A 19,946-nucleotide genomic window follows, 5' to 3' on the forward strand; every position below is an offset into this window, starting at 1 on the left:
TTTACAACAGTAATCACATATTCCATACAGTAATCAGTGAGCCAACCAAATCACATTAACTTTGCCAGTAAAGTTAAACTAGCTGCTTTCCCCGCTAATTGATTTTTTTTTTTACCAGCCACCTACAGGTCCAGCTGTCTAAAAGAGTTTGTCATTGCACAGCTTAGATGGTTTAGATTGATCCAATGAGCCCACAGATGCCCCAGACATGCCTGAAGCTTTGCCACAACATTGCATAAAATATGATCAGCTCTTCTTCATGGGATATGCTAACCAGAGACACGTGAACCTTTAGAATGCTTATGCATTAACATTTATCTATCATTATCCATTTATTTTAGGCCATTGTATGTCTGCAGTGTATACATTTCCATTATTAATCTTCCTCTCTCCTCACACAGTTACATGTTTTTATTTCTATGTCTGTCTCTTACTTATATAGCTGTGACCTAATCACACTTTCAAACCATGAAGTTAGTTTCAGCTTTCATTTTTAAACATTTTGTGGAGCGATCGCTAAATAGGGTGTTTTGTTTATCCTATTAGCAATAACTGCACTTTGTTGGCTTGCTTGCGTCTCGGATTCCTTTTATGTTTGATATACAGTTTGTTTTCATTCCTGTCAGGGTTCAGCTAATGTTGCTAACAGCTGTCAAACTGCTTAACAGTATGCTAAACGTTAGCAACTAAAGAACTAGTAGGCTAACTACACTGCAGCTGTACCAGTCCTACACAAAATGTAATCAATGCTGATACTGTTGCCAATAATACACTAAATATTTTGTTTCATCACTTACCTGTACAGCAGTTTAAGTTCTATATGGTCAAACCTTTTCTGGTTGTCTTAGCAAAACTCTTCAAATTACATTTCCTCATTTGATGTATTGTTGCTTTTTGTTTGAGATTTGTTATAGGTCAACTGTTACGCCCCATTTGTTGTCTACTGTAGGAGTACTTCGAGAGGCATAACATAAAACGTAAATGTTTTTGTCCGTTTAAACATAACGAAACACCAAAGAACTGTCTCCATAAAAACATAAAAAAATATTTACAAATTAATGAATAAAAACCAACAAGAACTTAAAGTGAAGCAAAAATTCTTCAGGGTGAACCAAGGACAAAATAAACAAAACCCTAACTTACTGAAACATGTAATGTTACCTGTAAATAAAAGAAAAGGGAAATCAATGACAAAACACTAACCTCCCTAGACTAACAAAAACAGGAGAAAACGAGTACTAAAGAAAATGGCAGTTCACCCCTACAGCTTCACTTAACATAACTACAAACCAAAAGACTAAACATGGTGGGCACAAAACCACTAAACTACAAAATACTAGAAAACAACACTAAGTGCAACACACAACAAAACAGGTGGAGAGGAGCGCCAAGCTGCAGTGGAGACATGTTGCTGCAAGGCTCCCTTCTCACATGCTGGAGGTCCAAATGGTGGTTGTAAAGGCTGCCTCCATCAGCTTGGGTCCAAATGGAGGCCACACCTGAAAATAATCAGACATAGACATACACACACAAAGATCAACAAAAACACAGAAGTCCCACTCTGATACGAATCAAATACACAAAACACAGAATAAACAGAACAAAACAAAACCAAATACGGCCACAGCCGTAACATCAACGATATTCGACATCATTTGGGTTATTTTTTATTTTCATGAAGCCTGCTACCTTCAGATGGTGCTGTTTATTTTTAGAGTTTTCAATGCAGCTTGAAGTCCCGCTCCAGTCAGTTTTGTATCTATCTTTAAAAGGGTTCCCAGGGTCTTTTATTAAGATTATGTCTTTTAGGACATAGTTTCTGCAGAGCAGCAGAAGTTCATCAGAAATTCGCCTCTGAGTTCTGGGCAAAGTAAGCCTTCCCTGGCTTCCCATCATCCTTCTGTTTACAGCCCCTCACAACTCTAAGCTCACATTATCGGTGCAACAAAAATGGCGAACAATATTGGAGCTATTCAGCTGTACAGTTCTGAGCCAGATCCAATCTCAGACGATGGAAACAAACTCGTACCTGGATCTAGTCGTCCACAACCGGATGCATCACAGTGGAGCTGGGCAGGGAGTTTGCGGCTCGTTGACTGTAGCAGCTGTGTCATTACTACAGGGATTTTTCAAACGGCATTATTTCGTCTGCTCCTTATTCACCACAATTTGAATAAAGAAATAACCAGAAATTCAATTGTAAGCTTAATTTTCTTTATTCATGTCATCCATCATGAGAAAAATGCTACAAGAACTTGTTAAAAACCAAAAACACATTTTTCATTGGAGTGGGTCTTTAGTAGGCACAAAGGCTTCAGGTCATGATTACCCTGATTACCCTGTCCCAGGCTGCAGCAATGCACTACCATGTTTTTAGTGTATATCTTTCAATAGCCTGCATCGGCTGATTATCAATAATTGGTGCTATGCAAACATTAACACTCTGGAAGCTACAGATTTTATTACCACAATGTGCTGGTGTGTCTCTCTGAAGAGATTGACAAAAATTCACCAATCACACCATGAAGATGCAGCGTGCTCTGTCTCCTCTTTGTGCATATCTTTGCTACCCAGTTTTGCTATCTCATATTGTAAAGGAGCCAATCCTGAGACCGGGTACCTTGTACAAAAAGTTCTGACCTTGTAAAACAAATCCCCCCTTTGCAAAGACAGACAAATTTGATCTCTTTTTTGACCTCAGCCTGCAAGGAAAGGAACAGTTTTACTCATTTCAGATTCCTGAGAATCAGCAATTCCCTCACCTGAAAGAGTCATCAATACCAGGAAGGAAATGTTTAATTTTTTGATTAAAGAGACTTTTAAGATCAACGTTTTGTTTTTGTTTTTTTCTTTTTTTATCTTCTATTTACTTACACAAAAGGCTTTATTCTAAATAGGTAATGCTCAGTGTTGACCCCATACACGTTAATTATGTTTTGTTTAGGGAAAAATATACTGATAAAACCAGCCTCAATCCATATTTGTCACCTTTGGACTGTTTAGACAGTTTGACCTGCATGTCTGTTGTTTTTTCAAAGCAATGTTTTTTTTACCTTTTAAGGAGAAGCTTTCAAGAGAAAAAAAAGGCACACACTAAATGTTCCAAATGCTTGACGGCAAAACAGTGTCCATGTTGCATTACTTTTTATTTTCCATTTGTCTCGCTGTAACACAGAGCTGCTGTTCATCTGTTGCTGATAATCACTCATCTGAGTTGCACACCGAGATAAAAGGCTTCACTCGTTTTAAGCATGGGACACATTTTCTGTTTGCGTATTTGTAAAATTAGATAGAAAGTACAGTTGGTAATGAACTAAAGGGGGAAGAGAGAAAAAAGACATAAAATGCTCGGTTTAAACCAAATAACAGACACAATTTTAATGTGTCTAATCTGAGATACACAACAAGATTTTTGATGTTGTAAAACTTACATATGCTGTGTATCTTGTGATTTTGAGAAGTGAGAACATTTTAAGGTTTATTAAGGCTAAAGATCAAGGATAGAAAGGTAATTGTAATGCTAAGAGTATGATGCAGCGGAATAAATTGCACCAACAGAAAGTCAGCGCAACTTTGAAAAGTGCGTGTGTCTCACTGAAACATTTTTGACACTTGTGTAACTTCCTGTTTCTCTGACAGACACGTGATGACTTCCTGGGACAAGTGGATATTCCTTTAAATCAGATACCGGTGAGTGGCTAAATGTCTTTGTATGTACGGACAGACCGAGGAAGAGTGTGGCATAGTTTACAGCACATCTACAATGGAAAACGTGATTATATACATCTTTACGGCCTGAATTACAGCCTAAATTTAGACAGGAATGAAATAGCTGAATAATTAAGGACTACAGTGTCTGCAAGTCAAAACTGTATTTACTGTCCTGCAACTAGGTGTTTTTACCCATGGATGCAGCAGAAGATGCCTTAAAGTAGGCAGGAGTCCAGAACGTACCCTACCTGTATGAGTTCTTAACCTCTGTCTCACCCATGCCTTCATGCAAACATAAATACACACACCGCGATTCAGATGTCAGTTCCCCATCGGTGTCCATAGTTTTGAAAACACTGTCAGCCATGTTTATGTTGGTGCCTTTGTTTTATTATAAATACAACTCCCTCAAATTAGGCTTCCTTGTGCACCGGTACCATCTTCCCATGTTTTATTTTAAAGTACACTGACACAGCCCTGGTGATCTAAACGTGTGCACATTATAATCAAAGTTTTTTTTTTATGTGTGTTTGTGGATTGTTTTTTTTTTCTCACAGACAGAAAATCCTAGTTCAGAAAGGCCATACACATTCAAGGATTTTCTGCTCCACCCTCGAAGGTTGGCATTTCATCATATGATTTACTTTGCTCATTTTAAGATCCATTTTTTTATGTTGACATTTTCATTTACTAAGAGAAGTGATACAAGTGAAACATGATCACAGTTAAGGATTTGCTTATAATGTGTAGATCATTTATTGAAAATTGACTGTTTTTTCCCCCCCAAAGTCATAAATCAAGAGTCAAAGGATATCTGCGTCTCAGAATGACCTACCTGCCAAACGACTCAGGGGAGGAAGCAGCTGACCAGACTGAAAACAATGATGTAAGTTGGCCCTTATTTTTCATCAATTGGTCATTTACTTCAGCTTTAATCTTCTTAGAGGATAAGTAAAATATTAATTGACTGTATTTTTTCCATGTTTACTGTCCCACTTGGTCTGCTTTGCTTGTATATGTTGGCTAAGAATAAACTGGATTCCAAGCATTTTGCTCAAACCAAAAAAATCTTCCTTCTGTGTATAGTCAGAGCAGTTCCCCGTATTACCAAGAACAGGCGGATGTATCTGAGAAGACCTTAAGTGGTCTGGATTCAGAGAAATGATATGAGAAACCTCAAATGACTTCCAAGCCAAAATATTGTTTGTGACTTGTAAAAGTAAAAGCAAAGGTATCTTGCATGATTTGTAATTCAAATTAAAGTTACTTTTATCTATAAATAGTACAAAAATAAGAAAATAAAAAAGGAATGAAAATGTATTTATTTATTTTTTTTAACTTAAAAATCCAAATATAAAAATGAAAAGAAAAGCAATTATATAAAGAAAATTATTTTATTAATTCAATTTTTGAAATTCACCAGACTTCAGTTCAGTAGTTTACATATTGCAACACAAGTGTACAGTTCAAACTTTGTAATCTAACTCAGTAAATACCTCCAATCATTTTATAGGATACCCACTTAAATCCTTCCAAATGTTGACTTACAGCTTCCTAATTGTTCAAATTAGTTTGTTTTTAATGTAACTTTATCCAGTTTTTGGCTACTACTTTTATACTATACTTTGCCATGTTTTTTGTAATATTTTACAATCACTGATGTCAAAAATCTTTTTATTGTCAATAAAAATCTCTCTTATATTTATTTTCTAAAACAGTCCAAATAGTTTAAATGTATATAAATAAGTGATATTAGGTATAACCTGTCTGATCTTAATCCAATTTAAAACAAGTTACTTATTATTTATTTGTAGACAGAATAAAGCAGCTTTCTTTCTGATAATTATCTGACACTGTGAAAAGGACACAAGCGGAAACTGAGGTTTTTAGAGGAGTTTGTCACTTTGTCCTCACTTAATGACCCACTACAAGGGTCATTAAGTGTGGTTCTGTGTTTGGAAAACATGTTCTTTTACTATTTTACTCATGATGGAGGATATGTATACAGAAAATGAAGATTAAAACTGTATTTCTGAGTATTTCTTTAGTCAAATTGTTGTGAATTAGGGGCAGTCGAGAAATGCAGTTTAATAAAAGCCTGTCGTTGTTGCGTACAAACTCCAGTCGGCAGACCACAAGCTCCCTGCTCTGCTCCATTCTGATTCATCCACATGCATCTTTGTTTTCATCGTCTGGGCTGGCATCTGGCTCAGAACTGTGCGGTTGGATAGCTCTGATATTGCTTGCCATTTTTGTTGCACCGCTAATATTAGCTTGGGGTTTTGAGGGGCTGTAAGCTAGCAGGGAAGAGTGTAAGCCAAAGGAATGATGGGAAATAAGCATTGACTTGCTCCCCTCCAACAGTCCTACCCACAGCTCAGAACTACTGCCGCTCTGCAGAAACTATGTCCTAGAAAATGACACAATTTTTAAAATTTTGGCTAAAAACAGCATAATCATAATTAAAAGACCACTAGGGACGGTTTTGAAATAGATCAAAGGATGATCAGAGTGGGACTTTATCTTATTTTAATTGAAATATCTGTATTTTAAAACTTGATGTTTGTGTTGTGAAGCAACCTGACTGGGAGTTTCTGGAGGGCCAAGACATGTCGGGTCCACGACAAAGTCAGCTACAGCTTCCTTTGCCCCCAGGCTGGGAGGAGCGACAGGACAATTTGGGAAGAATTTACTATGTCAACCATGAAACCAGAACCACACAGTGGCAGCGACCCACAATACAGTAAGCCGGTGACCGTGTCTCATTGTTTTCTGTTAGGTCCATTCTTTGTGAGTGGTAATGTTTATATCTCTTGAACAGAGAAAGCCAACGCAGACTGAGCCTCTATGCAGATGGGGCACATACCTACATAACACGTAGGCAGATCTCTGAGCCTGATGAAAGTGCCCCCCAAGAGCCCTCTGAGGTAAAACGGCTTTGCCCTTTTCACTTCATCCTGTTCTTCTTTCCATTTTGTTTCGGAGAATGAGTTGATTTTTTTAAAGCTGGAAGTCAATGTTTGTAGTTAAACAAATAAATGAGCTTATTAAACCTCACTGTTTGTAAAAGCAAAAAACTGTCTTTCAAATTGGCTGAGAAATTATTAGGTCTTGAGCTTGAAGTGTCCTCTCACTCATTTGGCAGAGCTGGGAGATCCTTGGAGCAGATGAAATCCAAGCAGGAAGACGCAACAGTTACCGGCTCAGATCCCCATCACCCCAGGAACCGGCAGAATTCCACTCCTTCTGCGATGAGCTCGGAAACATTCATCTTTCACGATCCCCTACTCAAAATCACTGCATGTCTCAGATGGTCAGTTGTTTTCTATGCAGGATGTGGTTCCTGTTAGGGATTGCTAAAAAATTTGAATCAAAAGCAAAACAATTTCAGTAGTAAATGTCCTGTAAGCTATAAAAAACTTACCACCAAAATGATCTTTGACGTGCTCTGCTTCCTTTGCTACAGAATCACTTAAGTACCTCAAGACATTCCAGCATCAGTGATTTTCAATCTTCAACTGACGAGGAACAGCCAGTTAATCCTGTGGTGCTTATTTCTCTTTTAATCTGACCTGTTTTATATCATTTTTCTAAATTATCACTTCAGCTTGGTTTTTTTCTTGAACTAAACTACTACAATGGTTGAGTTTAAGTTAGTGTTTTTTCTTTCCTTTAAAAGTTGCTTCCAACCTCAACCGGGTTGCCTCCAGGTTGGGAAGAGAAGAGGGACAGTAAAGGCAGACGCTACTATGTCAACCACAACACCCGAACAACTTCATGGTCCAGACCTGTTGTTCAGGTACACGGTTATTCTTCTTACTTACCCATTTATATTTTATCTCTTGTTCTGTTTTTCACTCATTTTTAAATTAACTTTTCAAGATCATGTGTGTAACATTTTGTAGGTTTAACCCTCTGGATTTTTTTGATCATCGAGTCAATGTGAAACTTAGAAATAAAAAATTAATGATTTTTTCTTTTTTTATATCTGAAGTTTTTGAAATGGAAACCCTAACTACAATATTTCTACAAGCTCTAAAAAGCCAGTTTCTGAAACATGTGTGTTCCTGCTTTGTTGCTTAATTGTAGTAGCCTTTTTTCCAAAACACATTCTCAAAGATCTCACTTGCATAGAATTGTGAAAGTGTATTTGCAAGTTGTGGTTACTTCATCCAGTGCATTTCTCTAATGTAAAGCACTTTGAGATGTTGTGCGACAGGAAAGATGCTCTCTAAATAAAGTTGCATTTCAAATTTGTAAACAGTAGATATTTTTCTGTTAGCCATTGAAAACACAAATAACTCTGGAAAAAGTGTATTCATTTACTTAAAGAAAGACCACAGCAACACTATTAAGTAAAGTTGACTGTGACTTTATTATTTATTTTAGCAGTATGTAAGTAAATGTCTCAGTTTTTGTGGTTATCGACCAAAATCTAAAATCTTGTTGCCTGTCTATACTATGCTTCAAACTCAATATATTTTCTCTCTTTAATGCACAGAGACCCTCAGACGCAGCAGGGCCAGCATCATTAGCACCAACATCAGCATCATTAGCACCACCAGCACCGGCATCATTAGCACCAACAACACTGGCATCATTTGCAGCAACATCACCAACATCACCATCTGCAGCGCCGAAGGTACCATCTGAGAGTGGAGCCCCCCTGTCCCGCAGCCCCACAATCTCAATACAGCCCACAACGCCAGAGGAGCCAGTTCCACATGGGGCTAGCGCTAATGCTGCATTTGAATCTGCCTCGTTGCCTTCGGGCTGGGAGGTTCGCCACGCTAGCAACGGAAGGCTGTTTTTCATTGATCATAACACAAAGACAACTACATGGGTGAGAAAATAGTTGTCGAGAGGCTGCTTTAAAATGTTTGGAGAAAAACAGGGTTTTGTTTTTAGGTAGTTTATGCTGGCAGCCTATAAAAATGTACATCAGTCTGTGTTGTGGGACAAAATTGTTATTTGAGTGTTTCCTCTTTCAATAAACAGGAAGATCCCAGATTCCAGGTGAGGAGGAAACCCTCGCTTGACCCATCTGATCTCGGCCCTCTACCAGTAAGTTCACCTGAATATTTAAAATTGATTGTCAACAGAAAATCCTGTCGATACTAAAAATACATCATATGCATGGTGCTTAATGAGTGATATTATCTGTTTTCATTTCCAGCCTGGCTGGGAGGAAAGGGTCCACTCAGATGGGAGAATCTTTTACATAGATCACGGTGAGAACAAGCTTTTTCTATCAATGTCACAGTTTGAACTTTTGCAACAATAAAAAAAAAAAATCCCTCTCACCATTTTTAATGTATGTGATCATTCTTCTTGTATAGACAACAAGACCACACAGTGGGACGATCCCAGGTTACAGAGTTCATCTTTTACTGGACCAGTGAGTGCAGGCTATTTTATGAACACGATTCAAGACAAATTCTCAATCTAATATATGCTCAATTGTTCATACTAAATCACGATTATATTCCCAAATATTAATCCTAAAACGCGGCTTTGTGTTTTTCATCTACCTTGTTTATTTTAGGCAGTGCCTTATTCTCGAGATTACAAACAAAAGTATGACTACTTTCGAAAGAAGCTTAAGAAGCCGGTAAGTGTCCGTAAACATCAAACATGACTCACTCCTCTTCAAAGCCTAACTCATTTCTTTCTGTCTCATATTAGGCTGACATCCCCAACCGCTTTGAGCTGAAGGTGAAACGAAACGAAGTGCTGGAGGATTCCTATCGACGTATTGTGTCAGTGAAGACACCAGACCTGCTGAAGGCTCGACTCTGGATAGAGTTTGTTGGAGAAAAGGGGCTCGACTATGGTGGCGTGGCCAGAGAGTGGTTTTACCTCATATCTAAGGAGATGTTCAACCCATACTATGGACTGTTTGAGTATTCTGCCACGTAAGTACATGTCTGACAGCTTTTGTAATACGAATGTTTGGTGTTTGTTAGACTGGTGGGTTTTTTTGTATTTTATTTTATTGATATGTCATTGATATTTGAAGCTGATCCGAGTGCAGCTCTTTCTTTTGTTGAATTCATACTTCCTTGACCTGTTACATGGCATGATTAGGTTAGATTTTTGTTACAAAATTCTACCAGTTTTTAAAGTTTTGTTTGATTGACAGTGTCAGATAGCACTATTAAGAATCTTCACCATTAAATCCAATATTGGAAACTAATTATAACAAAGCCTGAATGGTACATCTTCTATTTAACAAATTTGAGCAAAAAGTTGGAAAAACAAGCTTAATAGTCTTTGTCACAACAGCCATATTTTTGTCTCTCATGATTTTTCTTCCTCCAACAGGGACAACTACACGCTGCAGATAAACCCAAACTCAGGTTTATGTAATGAAGACCACCTGTCCTACTTCAAATTCATTGGTCGTGTAGCTGGCATGGCTGTGTTTCATGGTAAACTTCTGGATGGTAAGTGCTACTTAGTTCACAGACCACAAAAACAAAGATTGATGATGAAAGTCATCTTCATCATCATCCACTTCATTGTTCTGTTGTGTTTCTTTTTATTTCAAAGCTTTTTTCATTCGGCCTTTCTACAAAATGGTGCTGCAGAAACCAATCATCCTGCAAGACTTGGAGTCTGTTGTGTGTATATAATTATGAAAACTTCTCAAATGGATTTTCCAGAAAAACAATGTCATAGGATTAACTTTTCAAGTTTCCCTTTTTTTAGGACAGTGAATATTTTAACTCCCTTAAGTGGATTTTGGAAAATGACCCAGAAGACTTGGACATGAGGTTCACCATCGATGAAGAGCGCTTTGGAGAGGTTTGCTCCACATGAGCACTTTGTTGAACCTTTATTTCCTGACATGTTCTCTTGATGAACACTACCTCTCTTTTTTAGACCCACCAACATGAACTGAAGCCCGGTGGTGCTGACATTGTTATCACAAATGAAAACAAGAAGGAATATATTGAGTAAGAAACAGTTCACTTCATACAGAAACCTTTGGCTCCTTGAGGTGCTTAACTGTTTGATGTTACTCTGTGTTTCTGCTTTTGACAGCATGGTGATGCAGTGGAGATTTGTGCACAGAGTGCAGAAGCAGATGGCAGCTTTCAAAGAAGTAATATTTATTACTTCAATGTTTTAACATTGTAAATTCATGTTGCTGTCAAAGATAGCAAATTAAAAAAAAAAAATCTTTTCATTTTAGGGATTTTTCGAACTGGTACCAGAGGATCTGATTAAGATCTTTGATGAGAATGAGCTTGAGGTAAGTTTTGAATTGGTCTGACGTGCACAAATCAACATCTTCGATCAGAAGCACAAATATTGATCGGCGTACCTGCTGTGTGTTGTCCTGCAGTTGCTCATGTGTGGTCTAGGAGACGTGGATGTAAATGACTGGAAAAAGCACACTAAATACAAGAATGGCTACTGTGCTGAGCACGCGGTTATCGTCTGGTTCTGGAAAGTAAGACAAATACTATACTTAATGCAAAACAGATGTTGTCTTTCATTCAAATCTATCTTTGATGTTTTGTTTTGGTTTCTTTGCACTAATACGATTATAATGTTCTTGTTGTAGACGGTGCTGCTGATGGATGCAGAAAAGCGCATTCGACTCTTGCAGTTTGTGACTGGAACATCCCGGGTTCCCATGAATGGCTTTGCTGAACTCTATGGTGAGGTTAAAATGGGTGGTGCACAGATTTCTGTCATGTCACTCAACATAATCTAGCCTTTAATACCTAACAGCTAAATATGGTGTGCCTCATTCTTGTCCATAACACAAGAAAAAAGTACATTTGTGTCATCTTTGCCTGATCAGTGTTAATCAATGAATAGCTTGATCTTATTTTTTATATTAATTTAACATTGCTTCTGCAGATTAATGCATCTGCTCCAGATAAGGGAAAAAACTACCGGTAAACAGCACCACAGAATTGACTTTATGTATTCTATTTATCCATTACAATGTAGATGCAGGTTTGACCAGAGATCATTTCTCTCCTCTTTTACCAACATTTTATCAATCAATCAATCAAACTCTATTTATAAAATAGCGCTTCTCATGCAGTTGCGCAGCTCGAAGCGCTTTAACATTAAAAACAGAAAACACACAATATTACAGTAAAAACCCAACCCACCCTTCACCCTTCCCTCTCCCCTCCATTAAAACATATGACCCATGGCCCCCACGTACAAAGAATAATGACTATGTAACTGTAAGGCTTGGCTCTGCTGTGAGGAAACAGTATATGGGAATCTCTTCATACCAGGAGCCAGCTTGGCCATGGGAACATCGCCACAGCGCCCACCCAGACTTGGACAACAACTGGGTCCACTTAAAAGCCGTGAAGCTGCAGAGCTAGACTCCAGCTGTCCCAGCAAGGGCGACAACCACGGCAACAACCACCGACTAAGCCAGCAAGCCTTGGAAGAAAAGATCCCCACAAGAAACACTGGGGCTAAAATCATAAGATACTAAAATGAAAGACATAAGATGTAAATAAAAACATACAATTGAGAATAAGATGCATAAAATGAAATTAAATACATAAAATAGCCTATACTAAAACTAACAGAATAAATTAGCAGTTAAAATCAACCAAAAGCAAAATTTAAAAAAGTGGGTCTTGAGCCTCTTCTTAAAAACCTCCACAGTCTCTGCGGCCCTGAGGTTCTCTGGCAGACTGTTCCACAGCCGAGGACCGTAATGGCAGAACGAAGCCTCACCATAAGTTTTGGTCCTCACCTTCGGAACAACTAAGAGGCCAGCACCGGAGGACCTCAGGGTCCGGGAGGACTCATACTTTAAAAGAATATAATTTAAATAAGAAGGCCCAAGACCATAAAAACATTTATAAACCATTAAACTAATTTTAAAATCAATCCTAAAGCGCACAGGGAGCCAATGCAGCGATTTTAAAACCGGTGTAATGTGTTCCCGCCCTCTGGTCCTCATCAGAAATGAAATAGACTTTTTGGGTAAACCAGAGAGCAGGGCATTTCAATAATCTAAACGACTGAAAATAAAAGCATGCATTAGCACCTCTCTGCTGACAAGAGAGAGGAACGGGCAGAACATGGCAATTTTTGAGAAGATTAAATCCTGTCTTAATTACATTTTTAATGTGTGGAAAAAAATTTAGTACACCCAGAAAGTACGCCCAGGTTTCTAACACATTGAGAAGGTTTAAAATTCTGAAGATGTGGTAAAATCATCTCTCTCTTGTCTTCAGAACCGATGATTAAAACTTCAGTTTTGTCCTGGTTAAGCTGTAGGAAGTTTTCTGCCATCCATGACTTTATATCTAAAATTCCGTTTAAAAGAGTGATAACATGTTTAAGGTCATCAGGAGACGCGGCGATGTAAAGCTGTGTATCATCAGCATAGCTGTGAAAGTCAACGCCGTGTCTCCTGATGACATCCCCAAGTGGCAACATATGTAAACTAAAAAGAATTGGACCTAAAATCGACCCTTGGGGAACCCCACAACTTATTTCATGGATTCTTGAAGAGCACGTATCCATACTTACATAAAAGTGTTGATCTGTAAGGTAAGAGTAAAACCACTTAAGAACATTTCCAGAGAGGCCCACCAGACTCCTAAGTCTGTCTAATAGAATCTGGTGATCTACTGTATCAAAAGCGGCACTAAGATCCAGTAGCACCAGAACAGAAGGTTTCTGTGAGTCATAGTTTATTCTAAGATCGTTAACGATCTTTAAAAGAGCCGTCTCTGTACTATGGTTTATCCTAAAACCAGACTGATATTTTTAAAGAGTAGCGACACTTTTTTCTATAATTTTACTTAAAAATGGTAAGTTGGATACGGGTCTGTAGTTATCCAGAGTTTTTGAATCTAAATGACTCTTCTTCAGAAGGGGCCTCACCACCGCCGTCTTACAGGCAGAGGGGAAGACCCCCGTCTGAAGAGAGCAGTTTACTATCTTTAAAAGCTGTGACTCAAAGAATCCATAAAATGTTTTAAAAAGTGAAGTGGGAATGGGATCTAAAAGGCAGGTTGTAATGTTTGCTTGGGAAAAAACTCGACCAAGCATCTCCGCATCAACCAGGACAAAACTCTGCAGGGTTTCTTTTGGTGAAAACAATGCTGTTGGTCTGTTAAGATCAGTGTATTGCATAGATGAAATGTTTGATCGTATAGCATTGATTTTACCCATGAAGTGGTCTGCAAAGTCCTCACATGCAGCATTAGATACGAGCATGGAGGACTTGTTGAAGTCTTTGTTTATTAAAATATCAATTGTTTTAAAAATAAATTTGGGGTTGTTTTGGTTTTCTGAAATGATTTTTGAAAAATAGAAGGTTCTGGCCCGTTTAACTGAGTTATTGTAGATTTTGAGTTGTCTTTATGAATTATTAATTTCATCTTCCTGTATCTTCTCTCTGCTCTTTTGCAATTCTGCTTCAGACGCTTAATGTCATCAGTTTTCCATGGGATTTTAGGAGTGGTTCTTAATGTTTTTGTTTTGAATGGAGCCACTGCATCTATGGAGGACAGAAGTCTGTTATTAAAATGATCAACAATAAAATCACAGGGTGCAGGATAGATCTAAACAGGAGTTTGCTTAAAATATCAATAAAACTTGCAGCCACTTCAGGAGTTAAATACCGTTTCCTCACAGTTCTCACTGAGGCTTCCTGCTGGATTTCACTGGTGACATCAAAAAACGCACAATAATGTTTTGATATCGCCAAGTCAACAACAGAAGACACCCCGGTGGACAGACCATAGGTAATGACAAGGTCCAGGGTGTGTCCTCTGTTGTGAGTTGGTTGTGTGACATTCTGCTGAAAATCCATGCTGTTTAGAAGATTTAAAAAGTCACAGGCATAGATATCATCATTCTTGTCAACATGCAAATTAAAATCACCAGTTATTAAAATCGATTGTACCTAATATGAAAAGATGATGAAAGTTCAGAATATTCTTCGATAAAACAGGAAGGAGGGGTTGGTGGTCTGTATACTGTGACAGTTAAAACAGGTGGGTCACCAAAAAGAAAAGCATGATGCTCAAATGAACAATACTTACTAAGTCCGTGGCGGTGGAATGGGCCTCAGCGGGAAATTCTCCAAACCACGGAAGGGTTTGAGACAGGGAGCGGTTGGTGCTGAGGGAATGCTGTAGATGTTGGATGTACTTAGACTGGGATGCTGTTACTGATAACATTTTCTCTATCAAAACAGATTTTTCTCTGAGCTCCAGTCTAAGCTTTTGAACAGTTTCCTTAAGTTGACAATGTCCTGGGTTGCAGTCGTCGGGAGTGCATGGTGGAGCGGCAGCCATCTTGCGATTTCCCTTAAACATGGCAGCAGTTACCTTAATACGTTTACTGGTCAGGAGTTAGACTCGACCTTACAACCTGACAATAGGACATCACTGCTCCCAGAACTATGGGTACTTCCTGTACCTTTGCAAGTACTCACTGCCTCCATGGATGTGAAAGAGCGTTTCTGCTGGACTTTAGCCCACCCCCTTCGATCTTGAGTGACCAAATTTAAAACACCTGAACTGAAATAGTAGCACCAGAGCACAGGAAAAAAATAGAAGGTTCATTAAAATGTGCATTCAAAAGTGGTAAAAAATGTTATTAGAGCATATTGTGATTATATTTCCCATAAAACTCATGTTTTGTTTTTGTTTTCAGGGTCCAATGGACCACAGCTGTTCACCATCGAACAGTGGGGCACAAGGGACAAGTTACCGAGAGCTCACACATGGTGAGTATTCACTGTCATTCTGTTTTATTATTTAACTCCTAACAGCACCTTTTAACTCTCTCAGAGGTGTTGCTAAGGTTTGTGTCAGTGTTTGTTAGGCCAAAGCTCAGAGAGCCTAGTAGCTCATAATTTTGTTGAATATTATTTCATATGATGCTAGTGAACATCAGCAATGTTTATTGTTTTGTAGGGATTTATTGAAAATTCTTGACCTGCAGTTATTTGCCTGCTCAGGTTTTAGTATTAATGTGAATAAAGCTTTCTGTTGTAGTGATGCTTTGCCAGGTGTTTACTGCATCTATTTCCAGTTATTTGTGTTTCTGTTTGTGTTTTGGGTTATTTTTGGTATCAGCAACAAAGTTGCATAGAGATCCAAACTGTGACAAAAATAAGCACTTAAATTATTTTTTATCAGACACTGGGTTTGTTTTGTGTAAACGACCCTGACGAAGGCGGAAGGCATTCCGCCGAAACATGTCGGTAGGTTTTACACAAAACAAACCCAGTGTCTGATAAAAAATAATTTAAGTGCTTAATAGAACATATAGACACAATGAACTTCATTGAATCATGTGACAAAAATAGCTAAGCTTAGTTTTTGTCTCATTTTAACCCTGCAAAATTGGAAATGTACTGCATAAAGCTCTTGGAGCTTAGTGTAAGGACAAACTGCTCTTTCCTACAAATCTTTTCAGTTTGATTTGATCTTTGAGAAAGGATAAAGTTCCACTTGTCGTGTCCATTGATGTCTTTTTCAGAATCATCCACATTGTTGTTCTGCGTGTTTTTGCTTTAGCAGAATATTTGTCGTTGGATTTTTATAAATGACTTCCATGTGGTTTACCTGCATAAAATCAGAGGCCTTGTCAGTCAAGGGGCCCCTAATGAAGAGCACTTTTACCCTCTTTGCATTGATTTTGCATATGTTTGACAAATATTTTCAAATGCTGCAGTGAATTAAGCTCAATAGAACTTTTGTTTCACTTCCCTTCTGTAAAGCTTCAACAGGCTGGACCTTCCTCCTTATAAATCTTTCGAGGAACTGAGGGAGAAGCTCGCCATCGCCATTGAAAATACGCAAGGCTTTGATGGGGTGGATTAACACGCATGCGGAGAGATTACATTAAAGCCATCGCACTAAAGTGGGCAGTGTGACACTTGAAGGAAAGTCACACAACCTTCACTTCAGTTTTCTTCACATAACACACGAGGAAAAGCTACAGAGACGGAGGTATTTTGATCTCAAACCACATTATCTAAAGTTTACAAATCAGGTTTCTTGTTTTTTAATTTTGAATGCAAGTCGCTTAAAGGTGTATTTAATCTTATGTTTGCTGCTGAAATGCTTAGCTATTTAAAAAAAAAATCTGATTCTATGAATTGATGCCAAAATAATAACTGTGAATAAAAGCTTTACAGATTATGTGAGTAAAATCACTTTACGCTAAATGATGGTAATTTGCAACAAACCATGTAATCGAGGACGCACTTATTTTAGCATCACCTTGAATGGAATAAAACACTGAAGAATATTTTTATGGCAAGAAATGTAGGTATTAGGGGGGTTAAATAGATTGATTTGGTGTTGTTTTTTTTATTTTGTTCGATACCTTTAGGGTGCTTATCTCGCCGTCCTAGTAATCCTTTCCTTTTTACTACTGAAATACATGTTAGGAGATGAAAATAAACTGTTTAATACCCTATGAGTTCTTGCAAACTGAAGAATAGTCTATACACTCATTGAACTTAAAAAGGTCACTCCCACAATTAGGTTTCAATTTTTTTGAACAAGCAGTTGCTCAGTCCAGCTGTTTATTTTAGTGAGCGGTCATGTAAACATCTCCCATTGTGATACATTTATGAAAACCTTTATTTTTTTTTTAGATCTTTTTTAAACGCAAGTACTGATATGTAGTCACTTTGCTATAATTTCATGTAAACTTCTCTGAAAAAGTGATGGACAGACAGACATGGCACAATGTGTAAGTTTACATATCACATTCAGCTGAGTAGCTCGTGGTTTAAATATCAAATAAGGCATTTTTGTAAAATATATAAATATTGATTTTTTTTTTGGCACAGTAATAATCATGCCAGAAAACATAGGGGTCACTAACTCAAACTCTTCAAAAGCTAACATCAGAAAATGTAGGAGCAGTTCACAGAACAATCTATGTTTTCACTGTGACTCTGGAGCTTTATAACTCAGCCATGTCATCTGAATCCCGGTTATGTAGTAACATAAGTTTCCACTAATTGTCTTAATACTACACAAGCTCAGAATCTTCACTGTAGGAATTTGGACTGTATTGATAAACAATACAGAAAACAATACAGAAAACAAAGTTTTCTTACTGTTTTTAAATATATATATATATATATATATATATATATATATATATATATATATATATATATATATATTTTTTTTTTTTTAATATTTCTTGATGTAGGAAAAATACTAAAAGTAATACTCCACAGTAAGTATTTCATTCTTTAAAGATGCCCTGGAAAAAACGTTTGGAGTGATGCTTTTTTAAAGTATCTGGGAGTGTATTTACTGTATCTTCCTGTTTCATTCCAGCATATTAGGAAAAACTAAAGCTAATGTTATAGGTTTAAAATGGATAAACCTCAAACCTAAAAATATATGTAAACCCCAAAAGCAGAAAATATGCAGGTTACATACAAATTTGAGCGACTTCAGTTAAACTAAATGTACTTTTTGTTCAAACAAAGTCAGGAAGTACTGATGAGCAGGACCATTACCATCTTGTCTCCACGTCTGTGTGAAGAGACCCGACTGCATGCTGTGTTAGGTTATGCAGAAACATACATGCTTGTACATATCGTCATAAACTGCCTTGATGCTTCTTCACTTCTGGGTTTCACAGATGCGAAATGCATGTGTTGTACAAGTCATATCAAATTTAAATGTTAAGTATACTGTATCTTTTTAAAAGTTGTACTTTAACAACTTTCTTGACTCAAATTTGGTCATTTTCCATACACTAGTTAAACCAGTGTAGAATGAATAAATGTCAATTCACTTTGTATTTCCTCGGCTGTTGCATAAGACTTTTCACATCTTGTAATGGACCTGATATAATTTGCATGCAATATCAGCATAAAAACGTTGCCTTTTGTCGGTTAAAATCGTGTCTATTTTTATTATACTACTCATAAAGAGTATCCAATTGCAGTTTAGTGCTCTATTTGTAAGAGTGCAACTATATTATTTTATCATTTTTATTTTGTTCTTGAATGTGTACAGATTATTGTTTTAAAAAAAATCCTTTGTGGTATATTTGTAAGAAAGTACTTGGGCAGTAGTTTTCCCAGCTTCTGGATGCTGATACATGTTTACACTAGCTGCCATGTTTACACATCTGCTAAAAGGGAAGAGAAAACGGGCTTGTCTCCAACAAAACACTTTTCTATGCTTTTATAAAGTGACGCACTTTTGCTACAATTGATGAGTCTTATTTCTGACCTGTGTGATTCTGTGCCAGTCTGTCACCTACAGACTGCTGAAATCCTATGCTTCGAATGTATGTGACTGAATGTTTACATGTGTTCCTTGCTGAAAATGAGCATTCTTTTCTTTCACTTCAGTTATAAATAAGATATAAAGATCTTTATTTGTAGCCTAGACTCCAACTCATTTAATTATGTCAAGATATTTTAATACATTTTACTAAATGTTTATGCTTGTCCGCAGAAAACGGTTAATTTCTCATACATCAGGTTTTGTAACACCTTGAAGTGCATTGCAACAACTGTCTTCATGCATCTGAGCAATCAGCTAAAAGGTCATAATCAGCTGTTCAACCGCTTATTTGATGGCCCCAAGCACACTAATGTGAATATAATTGTCAAAGAAAAAATAAAAGACTAAAACAAATGTGAAACTGTGCCATGTTGTCTCTTATTTGCACATGCAAAGCTGCTCTTTTGTTTCTTCAGGATGGACTGAATAAAGTTTCAAAGAGTAGAAGCACTACTAACTTTTTCCAGCTGGGGGAGCTCAAGTACCTGGTGCATTAAAGAGGTGCATAGACCTGGAAAAATATTCCTTGCCTCTGTTATTAAAAGAAAAACCCACAATAGTCAATTAAATAAATTGAAACTTACACAAAAAAAGAGACTGAAAATGTACTAATGAAAGTCAGGCATTTCTTTATAATTATCCAATAAAGTTCATCAAGCTTGAGGGACATTTTTGATTCAAAGTAGGAACATGTTAAAATAAAAATGTACAAAAACTGCTGCTTAGCAGTTCCACGGTCAACAATGTTAGCAGCTTTTTTTCCCCCAGATTGAATATTTACTAATAGAAAAAAAAATCTAAATAAAATAAATCAGCCTCAGACCTAATGTTTATACTTTAAAAAAGTTTCTTAAACCGATTATTGCAATAAAGGACAATAACAAATGTAGTCACTACTCCCTTTGTTTAAGTCAGTTGAGAAGAAGGCAGAGGCTGTTATTAAAG

General features: G+C 37.3%; 1 protein-coding gene across 5 annotated transcripts in view; it reads left to right on the forward strand.

Moving 5' to 3' along the window:
* Nucleotides 1–19,362, forward strand: part of nedd4a (NEDD4 E3 ubiquitin protein ligase a) — a 33,536-nt gene extending 14,174 nt beyond the window's left edge. For 4 of the 5 annotated variants that reach the window (XM_011491447.4, XM_078944512.1, XM_020714367.3 and 1 more), the window contains 24 exons: nt 3,640–3,690; nt 4,269–4,330; nt 4,501–4,597; nt 6,288–6,454; nt 6,533–6,638; nt 6,857–7,024; nt 7,178–7,258; nt 7,391–7,510; nt 8,213–8,554; nt 8,710–8,775; nt 8,888–8,942; nt 9,051–9,109; nt 9,257–9,322; nt 9,397–9,626; nt 10,036–10,157; nt 10,264–10,334; nt 10,423–10,518; nt 10,597–10,670; nt 10,759–10,819; nt 10,910–10,969; nt 11,063–11,170; nt 11,285–11,381; nt 15,379–15,451; nt 16,451–19,362. In XM_011491447.4, the coding sequence (XP_011489749.1) occupies nt 3,640–3,690; nt 4,269–4,330; nt 4,501–4,597; nt 6,288–6,454; nt 6,533–6,638; nt 6,857–7,024; nt 7,178–7,258; nt 7,391–7,510; nt 8,213–8,554; nt 8,710–8,775; nt 8,888–8,942; nt 9,051–9,109; nt 9,257–9,322; nt 9,397–9,626; nt 10,036–10,157; nt 10,264–10,334; nt 10,423–10,518; nt 10,597–10,670; nt 10,759–10,819; nt 10,910–10,969; nt 11,063–11,170; nt 11,285–11,381; nt 15,379–15,451; nt 16,451–16,553 (2,535 nt within the window). In that variant the 3' untranslated portion in view covers nt 16,554–19,362. The remainder of the gene's footprint in view (nt 1–3,639; nt 3,691–4,268; nt 4,331–4,500; nt 4,598–6,287; nt 6,455–6,532; nt 6,639–6,856; nt 7,025–7,177; nt 7,259–7,390; nt 7,511–8,212; nt 8,555–8,709; nt 8,776–8,887; nt 8,943–9,050; nt 9,110–9,256; nt 9,323–9,396; nt 9,627–10,035; nt 10,158–10,263; nt 10,335–10,422; nt 10,519–10,596; nt 10,671–10,758; nt 10,820–10,909; nt 10,970–11,062; nt 11,171–11,284; nt 11,382–15,378; nt 15,452–16,450) is intronic. The other variant, XM_078944513.1, reaches the window with a different exon arrangement.
* Nucleotides 19,363–19,946: the final 584 nt, after the last annotated feature.

Source organism: Oryzias latipes, chromosome 3 (genome assembly GCF_053564925.1).
Source record: "Oryzias latipes strain Hd-rR chromosome 3, Olatipes_Hd-rR_3.1".
Taxonomy (NCBI): Eukaryota; Metazoa; Chordata; class Actinopteri; order Beloniformes; family Adrianichthyidae; genus Oryzias; species Oryzias latipes.